General features: G+C 41.9%; 1 protein-coding gene across 2 annotated transcripts; it reads left to right on the forward strand.

Annotated features, from left to right (window-relative positions):
• The first annotated feature begins 341 nt into the window (after positions 1-341).
• Positions 342-9,273, forward strand: LOC132602674 (extensin-2-like). Of its 2 annotated transcripts, none has more exons than XM_060315470.1 (3): positions 342-1,787; positions 2,013-3,698; positions 9,245-9,273. In XM_060315470.1, exons 1-3 carry the CDS (start codon positions 380-382, stop codon positions 9,271-9,273), a joined length of 3,123 nt encoding a protein of 1,040 aa, XP_060171453.1. In that variant the 5' UTR covers positions 342-379. The 2 variants fall into 2 exon arrangements, with proteins under 2 accessions (XP_060171453.1, XP_060171452.1); XM_060315469.1 differs by lacking the exon at positions 9,245-9,273 and adding an exon at positions 3,859-4,274 and having other exon boundaries at positions 2,013-3,751.
• Positions 9,274-10,386: the final 1,113 nt, after the last annotated feature.

Below are 10,386 nucleotides of genomic sequence, written 5' to 3' on the forward strand. Positions count from 1 at the left end.
TACTGAAACTGTTTAGGCTTCCAAAGGAAAACACAGAGAAAACAAAATGGCAAGAGAGTGGAAGTATTAAAAATTAGCACTCTCTGTCTGGCTGTGCACATTCATATGTTGTTCTCATTATCTGCTAGTGAAAAATATTTGTTAAAGAAATGAAATGGAAAACTAAAAGTGATCAAGAATAATTCCAGCTATTAGAGTTATCATTTTTTAGTCTTGAGCATCAATCAGACTAATTGAATTGGTCACTAGTTGACATCTCATAGCAACGACTACTTCCAAGCAGTGCAACTATAAATACTTTGGCAACTGAATCCCCAAACTCATCACCTCTGAACTAAACATTACAGCGTTTCTTCTATCCTAGCCTCTGAACTATAACATGAGGCTTCGAGGCAATGGCCCAGGCAGGGATCATCATTTGCATCAAATTTTGGTGGCATTGGCCATATTGGCGGTTGCTAATGTAGTTTCAGCAGACACTTACATATATTCTTCTCCGCCACCTCCAACGAACGAGTACAAGTCACCACCACCTCCTTCTTCATCTCCACCACCACCTTATGAGTACAAATCTCCACCTCCTCCATCACCTTCTCCCCCGCCACCATACATCTATAAATCTCCTCCTCCTCCTTCACCGTCTCCAACTCCTCCATATGTGTATAAGTCTCCACCTCCTCCATCGCCTTCACCCCCACCACCTTATGAGTATAAATCACCTCCTCCCCCTCTATCTTCTCCCCCACCACCATATGTGTACACGTCTCCACCAACCCCATCACCTTCACCTCCACAACCTTATGAGTATAAATCACCACCTCCTCCTTCACCTTCTCCACCACCACCATATGTGCATAAGTCTCCACCACCTCCGTCACCATCTCCACCACCATCATACTACTACAAATTCCCTCCTCCACCGTCACCATCGCCTCCACCACCATATTACTACAAGTCTCCACCACCACCCCAATATTACTACAAGTCTCCACCACCTCCCTCGCCATCACCACCACCACCCTACTACTATAAGTCTCCACCTCCACCTTCACCGTCGCCTCCACCGCCATACTATTACAAATCTCCACCACCGCCCTCACCATCACCACCCCCACCCTATTATTCTAAGTCTCCTCCACCACCTTCGCCATCCCCTCCCCCACCATATTATTATAAATCTCCACCGCCTCCCTCACCCTCTCCTCCACCACCTTACTATTATAAGTCGCCTCCACCACCATCGTCATCACCTCCTCCACTTTATTACCACAAGTCTCCACCTCCGCCTGCTAAGCCATATCCTTCCCCATACTATTATAGTTCTCCACCCCCACCAATGAAGTCTCCTCCGCCATATCACTACTCTTCACCACCACCACCAACGAAATCACCTCCCCCACCATATCACTATATTTCCCCAACACCACCAGTAAGGTCACCTCCTCCTCCGTACTACTACAGTTCTCCACCGCCACCCAAGAAGGCACCTCATACTCCACACTATTATAGTTCTTCTCCACCATCTAAGAAGTCAGCTCCTACGTCATATTACTACACTTCCCCTCCACCCTCGATTAAGCCATCTCCAACTCCATACAACCACGCCTCCCCACCACCACCAAAGAAGTTTTCTCCCTCACCATACTACTACACTTCACCACCACCACTTACTCATTACTATCCTTCACGCCATCACATGGTGGTCATGGTTGTTGGACAAGTCTATTGTTTAAGATGCTACAACTGGAAACACCAAAAAATGTCTCATGGCAAGATATACCACAAAGGTACAATAACCTTGATTCAACGCCCTGAATTCCTTTATTTCTTTTTATGTTTCATCATTAATAATTTATTTAACTATTTATTCATTTTAATCATTTATGCTTCATCTTCTTATTTGATCTAATAATGCTTTACCTTCTTATTATTCGCTAGAGATATGTCTTCTTGAGGTTTCGACTCAATTGTTTTATTGTTGATTAAAGTATTATCTTGTTCACATGGATCAGATGTTGTTGTTCGAGTGACTTGCAAGGCTGGTAACAAGTTAATTGTCGGTTATGGTAATACTAAGATCAATGGAAAATTTAGCATAACTCTTAAAGGATTTGACTATCGCAAATATGGAGCAAAGGCTTGCCAGGCTAAACTCCACAGGGCACAAAAAGGTTCAAAGTGTAACATTCCTACAAATATTCATTTGGGAAATACGGGTGCTAGCCTCAAAGTGTACTCAAAGACTAGTCATGAAGTTGTACTCTATGCAGAATCATTTGCTTATGCTCCTAAGACACCTTATGGGATGTGCAAGAAGACCAAACCTACACCTGCTCCATACTACTACAAATCTTCTCCACATCCATCACCGGATTATGTTTATAAGTCACCTCCTACTCCATCACCAGCATATGTTTACAAGTCACCTCCTCCTCCATCACCAGAACACATTTACAAATCTCCACTGCGACCTACTTACCATTACAAATCTCCACCACCGCCAGCTAAGTCTCAATCACCTTATTATTACTACAAGTCTCCACCTCCACCATCACCAAGTACACCTTCACCTATATACTATAACAAGTCACCTCATCCACCATCAGCGTCTCCATCACCACACTACCATTACAAGTCACCTTCTTCATCCCCATCTTCTCCTCCGCCTTACTATTATAACTCACCACCACCCCCATCACCATCTCCTCCGCCTCCTTACTATTACAAATCTCCTCCACCCTCATCACCTTCTCCTCCTCCTCCATACTACTACAAGTCCCCACCATCACTATCTCCCTCTCCTCCTCCACCATACTACTACAAATCCCCACCACCACCATTGGCATCTCCTTCACCATCCTACTACTACAAGTCTCCACCACCACCGTCAACATCACCTCCACCACCATATTACTACAAGTCACCACCACCACCATCACTATCACCACCACCGCCTTACTACTATAAGTCTCCTCCTCCACCATCCCCATCACCACCACCACCCTACTACTACAACTCCTCACCACCACCATCTCCCTCTCCTCCTCCACCATACTACTACAAATCCCCACCACCGCCATCGGCATCTCCTTCACCATCCTACTACTACAAGTCTCCACCACCACCGTCACCATCACCTCCACCACCATACTACTACAAGTCACCACCACCACCATCACCATCACCGCCACCGCCTTACTACTATAAGTCTCCTCCTCCACCATCCTCATCACCACCACCACCCTACTACTACAAGTCCCCACCACCACCATCTCCCTCTCCTCCTCCACCATACTACTACAAATCCCCACCACCACCATCGACATCTCCTTCACCATCCTACTACTACAAGTCTCCACCACCACCGTCACCATCACCTCCACCACCATACAACTACAAGTCACCACCACCACCATCACCATCACCACCACTGCCGTACTACTATAAGTCTCCTCCTCGACCATCCTCATCACCTCCCCCGCCCTACCACTACAAGTCCCCACCACCACCATCACCATCTCCCCCACCTCCATATTACTACAAGTCCCCACCACCACCATCTCCCCCACCTCCATACTACTACAAGTCTCCTCCACCACCAATCAAGTCTCCTCCTCCTCCTTATCACTACAACTCGCCTCCCCCACCCATAAAATCTCCTCCTCCGCCAGTATACATTTATGCTTCTCCACCACCTCCAATTAATTACTAAGTTTTTTCGAGAGTTCAACCGCCATCTACAGTTATCCGAGTAAGTCACTGTTTGATTTTGAGTTCTTTTCTTATAAGATCAACTTTGTGTTTTACATATCATTGATCAAAGATTCAAATCTTCATTTTCTTTATTCCCCTTTTCAGATTTTAATTTAAAGAACAAAATAAGTGATGGCTTCTTGAGGGGAAGATTCAAACATCAATGGTACATAACACTTAATTCATCAAAATGATTTCTGTTTTGCGACGGAAAGATTGATCCGTCGTGACCTGGACCTGCTTGATTCTACTTCTCTTGTGGCTTTTTTGCACATTTTTCTCGTTGTGTCTTCACACGGAAGTGGCTTCAACAACTAAATTATTCACAAGAGGGAGCTAATCAATTAGAAGTCCTTTGGAGGTGTATCTGATTTTTTATGCTTCACAGTGCAGTTTCTTCGTAATTTATTGTTGTATGGAGAATGTCCTCTCTTTTTATCCTTTTCTTATTTGCTATTGTGAGTTGTTCCATTGTACCTTCTAGTGCTTTTTGCACCAAATCAATTAAAAGATGATTCTTTGTTCTATTCACTGTCTTCTTTGTTGTTTGCTTTGCATATATACATGTTTTCAACCGATCGATCTTTCCTATACGATCACAGATGAAACATGAAATACCATTACTTTATTTGTTACTCTTTTTCCCCTCCAATAAAAAGATTCAGCAGAAAAAAGGGGAATTTTCAAAGCAAAAAGACTAATTGTTAGATTCTTCATTTTGATTTTACAATCAATTATTGTAATCCTGTTTTTTTTTTTAAATGTAGCGGGAAGATAGGAGACGGGCTAATTGGGCACAGTAAACGCGGGTTAAGGAAGAGTTAACTAAATGAGGAAAATTCTGTTTTTTTTTTTTTTTTTGAGATAAAGGAACGGGTAAATTCATTTTTATTTTATGTGGTAAAAACTTGTAAGAGACTGTTTGGATTGGCTTGTTTTTCGGTGATTTTAAGCACTTTAATAACGTTTGGGAAAATAAAAAGTACGTTTAAGTGTTTATTTTTAAGTTAAAAGTCATAAATTAAGATTTTGAACTCATGACTTTTGCTTATAAAATATAAACACTGTATAAGTTATAAGCCCATTCAAACAGACTCTAAGTATTGCACACACATTTTTAACTTTTAACATTACCACCAAAAGTTGTGGTTTAGTGATGTACCCTTCTATCCTTAATTAGAGATATCAAGTTCGAGCTCTTGATATGGAGTCATCATAATCGTCTTTGATGGGGAATACTTTACTACTCCAAGGTGAGATTTCGCAGCGCAAATTAGAATTCATCGATCCTAAAGTGAGTATCAAATTCCGGGTGGAAAAAAACATTTAAAATTAACTTTAATATTTTTATTTTTATTTTTAATTGTGAAAAGTAACTTAATAATTTAATATTAGTACCTCACTAAGTATTTACTGTTCAACAATGTGATGAACCAAATATTTGTCTTTTGTGTTTTTCTTTTTCTCTTTTTTAATTTTTAGTGTTTTTTTTTATGTCGGAAGAACTAAAAAGGCACCAAATTTCTTAAGCAGCAAAAATTTGTTTTCATATCCTATAAAGATAAGGTTTGATCTTACCCTCTTCAGACCCTGAAAATGCTAGGAGCTTTAATCTAGATGAATGTATATGTGTTGTTGTTGGATAGATGAATAATATTTTACCTATGAAAATTTTCCAATCATCTCCTACAGATGAAGCAAACAATGCTAGGAGCTTTAATCTAGATGCTTCTGCATTGCCTTTAACGACAAAAAGGCTTGGTTAGTAAGTAGCATTAAATTAAATTTGGAAAATAACAGGTCGTTAATATGTCATTTCTACGTTTTATATTTTGGGTCTCACAGTTGTAAGTCGTCTCTGGCTCAATCTTGATGCCTCTGCACTGCTTCAATTAATATATTCACGCTTCGAGGCATAGTATAGTATTTAAATTATATAAATTTAAAATATTAAAACTCATTACATGTTCAAAATTATCAGACCAAATATATTACGCAACAACATACACAATATAATCGCATAGAGTGGGTCTGAGCGGATATGCAGACCTTATCCCTATTTTAAAACGTAAGCAGTTTGAAAAAAAAAAAAGATAAAACAATATTAAAATGGGTCAAAAAAGAAAAGGAGCAATAATTACAATAAAATAATATGATAAGTTAAGAATAAAAAACAATAGTGTAGTCAATAACATAAATAGCCGAACAGGAACTACATGAAGAAAAAATAAGCAAGGCAACACTCTACTACCTGATAACAGAAATTCCTTGTAATTTAGACTGGGTTAATAGATTTTAAATATAGAATAAAGTTAAAAAAATATATTAATTAATTAATTTTTTTTTAAAAAAAATCCGGTATCTAATACTAAACTCATATGAACCATTCACAACCAAATGCCAACTGTACCATAAAACTTGTTGTGACCAACAAATATGAAACGCTGACCTGTCGTGTCGTAAAATGTCAGCTACCAAGCTTTATTGCTAGTCTAGAATGTTCAAAGATTTTTTTTTTTTTTCCTTTTGTTCAAAGCAAAAAAAAATTCGTAGAAGTTAGTAGTATTTGTTTCCTTCTTCCTCAATTGCACTGCACCAAAAAAAAAAAAAATTTACCAACAAACCAAGAACATAGTATATAAAAAGGCAAAAAGATTCATTTTTGAACCATACCCACATCTCAAAAATCAGTATTTTATCTTTCCAAATATCATTGCAATTGGTTAATATTTTTTTTTTTCCTTTGCAGAGTGATTGATAGACTATGTAATAGTTTATGTAAATATTGTAAATATTCTCTTCCTTATGTATAGTGATTAGGTCATATAATTTAGCCGAGTATCATTCTGATAGTGAGATGCCTACTTTGTATATAATGACTTTCATACATCAATACAAATCACGGATTGATTTCCTACATGGTATCAGACTAGGTTTCTCCTAAAAACCCTAGCTTCCTAAACCCTAGCCGTCCACCTCCCTCTTCTCTCCTAACCCTAGCCGTAGCCGCTACCCCTTCCTCCTCCCTCTTCTCTCTTCAATGGCTGACAACAAAAAATTTCATTCTGCTTTAACCGTCACGAATGTGAAATCTTTAATCCCAATCACTCTAGACATGGAAACCGGTCATTATCACGAATGGGCGACACTATTCAAAGTTCTAGCCCGCGTCCACTCCGTACTTGAACACATCATACCACCAACTGACACCACTGAACTCACCGCGTACAACGCAACAAAGGCGGCTAACCTTCCGCTATGGAAACGGCTAGATGAGGTGGTCCTTCAATGGATATACGCCACCGTATCCCATGATATTCTTACCTCTATTCTCGTGGCGGATGATGTTGCAGAGAAGGCTTGGAATCGAGTTGCTCAACTTTTCCAAGATAACAAGCACTCAGGGGCAGCGTACCTTGAAACTGAATTCGCCACCACAAAAATGGCCGACTTCGGCTCGGTTATGGCCTATTATAATAGGCTCAAGTCTCTCGCGGATCAGCTTGCCAACGTGGGGTCGCCGGTGTCCGACCAACGTCTGGTCTTACGCCTCCTTGCAGGCTTACCGGAGACATATGCACACTTTGTCACCACCATCCAACAGAAGGATGTGCTGCCCTCTTTCTCTGAAGTGTGCTCCAGACTCAAGCTCGAAGACGCAGCAGCCAAGGAACGTACCCGCGATTCCAGTCTCGCGGCTCTACTTGTTGATAATGATACTCCCTCCCCGCCACCTGGCGGAAACAATAATTCAACTAACCGTCATGATAATAATCGTGGCAGGAATTCTAACAGGAACAAGGGAAAGGGGAACAACAACAACAACCGCGGGAAATCCGGCGGCAGCGGACAGACCAGCAACGGCCAGTGGCCGACGGGACAGCCACAGGCAGGGGGCTACTACTGGCCTGCCTGGCCGCCCCAGCAGTGGCCAATGCCCCCTGCCCGTATCCGACGAGACAGTGGCAGCAGTGTCCCACCACACCACGGCCCGCCAGAGGCATTCTCGGTGCGGGTCCTCGACCTCAGCAGGCCTATTCCATGCATGGTCCGACCTATTCTGGGTACACTCTGACAGACGTGGAGGTAGCCATGCACACTCTATCCATGCATCAACCGGATGATAATTGGTACATGGACACCGGAGCGACTTCCCACATGACTGCCAACTCAGGTACTCTCACGTCTTATTTTAATTTGAGCAATAATTCTGGAATCATTGTTGGTAATGGTAACACTATTCCAATTCGAGGCTATGGTCATACATCCCTACCCCCTCTTAATCATCAATTACGTCTCCGAAATGTCTTGCATACTCCAAAACTCATCAAAAACCTTATTTCCGTACGTAAATTCACTAAGGACAATAATGTTTCTGTTGAGTTTGATCCTATTGGGTTTTCTGTGAAGGATTTACCGACGGGGAGCCGCCTAATGAGATGTGAGAGCACCGGGGAATTGTATCCTATCATTTCCACAAAATGGACCACTCCACCATCCACCTTCATTGCCGCATCACCTAGCTTGTGGCATTCCCGACTCGGCCATCCGGGAAATGATATCCTTAGTTCTCTTCGTAGTAATGCCTTAATTGAATGTAATAGGCCCCGAACTTCTTTTTGTACCTCTTGTCCTTTGGGGAAACATGTTAAATTGCCATATTATGATTCATTGTCATTTACTACTATGCCGTTTGATATCATTCATAGTGATTTATGGACATCTCCTGTTTTAAGTTCTAATGGGCACCGCTATTATGTTTTCTTTCTTGATGATTATAGTAATTTTCTTTGGACTTTTGCAATCTCTAACAAGCCCCAAGTCTATTCCACTTTTCTATTTTTAAGGCATTAATACGGACTTAATTCGAAAGAGACATTAAAAACATTCAATGTGATAATGGGCGGGAGTTCGCCAATGGGCATTTTCAATCTTTTTGCGCCTCAAATGGTTTAAATTTCCGATTTTCTTGCCCCCATACCTCTCCTCAAAAAGGCAAAGCGGAAAGAAAAATTAAATCCATTAACAACATAGTGCGCACTCTTCGTGTCCACTCTTCCATGCCCCCCTCTTTTTGGCATCATGCTCTCCAAATGGCCACATACCTCCTTAATGTACTTCCCACCAAAGTCCTTGGGTATAAATCACCAACGCAAGTTCTCTATCAACGAACCCCCTCCTATTCTCATCTCTGGATTTTTGGGTGTCTATGCTATCCACTTTTCCCATCTACAACTATTCATAAGTTACAAGCAAGATCCACCTCGTGTGTATTTTTGGGCTATCCGTTGAATCATAGAGGATATAAATGTTATGATTTATCCACCAACAAAATCATCATCTCAAGGCATGTCATCTTTGAGAAAACTCAATTTCCCTTCTCCAAATTGCACTCACCAACCCCAACTTCTTATGATTTTCTGGACCATGGGATTTCTCCATATACCCTGCATTTTCTGTCACAGCCTCCTCCACCCGTCGTTCCCTCGGTCCAGCCCCTCCCCCCCCCTCCACCCGTGACTGCCCAGCAGCCCTCTCCCCCCACTGCCCAGCAGTCCAACCCCATGGTCACTGCCCCACAGCCCCTACCCCCCACTGCCCCACCCGTGACTGCCCAGCAGCCCACCCGCATGGTCACTAGAAGCCAACATGGGATTTTTAAGCCCAAACAACCGTTCAACTTAAATACTTCTAGCACTCTCTCCATCTCGCCTATCCCACGAAATCCTGTCAGTGCTCTAAATGACCACAATTGGAAAGCTGCCATGGTTGATGAATATAATGCTCTAATTAGTAATAAGATGTGGGAGTTGGTTCCACGTCCCACTGATGTGAATTTTATTCGTTCTATGTGGATTTTTCGTCATAAAAAGAAATCTGATGGTTCTTTTGAGAGGCACAAAGCCCGTCTTGTCTATGATGGCAGGTCTCAACAGGTTGGAGTTGACTGCGACGAGACTTTCAGTCCGGTTGTCAAACCGGCTACTATTCGCGTTGTCTTAAGCATTGCACTTGCACACTCTTGGCCCATTCATCAGTTGGACGTCAAGAATGCTTTCCTACACAGTAATCTTAATGAGACTGTTTATATGCATCAGCCTATTGGGTTTAAGGATCCAAAGCATCCACATCATGTCTGTATCTTGAAGAAATCATTGTACGGACTTAAGCAAGCTCCCTGTGCATGGTTCCAACACTTTGCAGACTATGTCTCCACTATTGGTTTTTCACATAGCCGATCTGATCACTCTCTCTTTATTTATTGTCGAGGTTCTGACATTGCTTACATTCTTCTATATGTTGATGATATTATTATCACAGCTTCCTCAGATGCTCTCAAAAAATCCATCATATCTCTGCTTAGTACCGAATTTGCTATGAAGGATTTGGGCCCTCTAAGCTATTTTCTAGGTATCGCTGTTACCCGGACTTCACACGGCATGTTTCTCTCTCAGAAAAATTATTCAGCAGATATTATGGAGCGTGCGGGCATGACTGCCTGTAAGCCAAGTCAGACACCGGTCGACACCAAAGCCAAACTTGGTGCCACGGCCGGGCCTCCTTGCGATGATCCCACCCAATATCATAAGTTGGCCGGCGCGTTGCAATACCTTACATTCACAAGACCAGACA

Source organism: Lycium barbarum, chromosome 7 (assembly GCF_019175385.1).
Source record: "Lycium barbarum isolate Lr01 chromosome 7, ASM1917538v2, whole genome shotgun sequence".
Taxonomy (NCBI): Eukaryota; Viridiplantae; Streptophyta; class Magnoliopsida; order Solanales; family Solanaceae; genus Lycium; species Lycium barbarum.

Bases quoted from the DNA above. Each gene is read 5' to 3' on its own strand.
- LOC132602674 (XM_060315470.1), top strand. From the start codon at position 380: ATGAGGCTTCGAGGCAATGGCCCAGGCAGGGATCATCATTTGCATCAA. The intron at 1,788-2,012 runs GTACAATAACCT...CACATGGATCAG, and splicing joins TGGCAAGATATACCACAAAG to ATGTTGTTGTTCGAGTGACT. The intron at 3,699-9,244 runs CAATTAATTACT...CGTTCCCTCGGT, and splicing joins TTATGCTTCTCCACCACCTC to CCAGCCCCTCCCCCCCCCTC.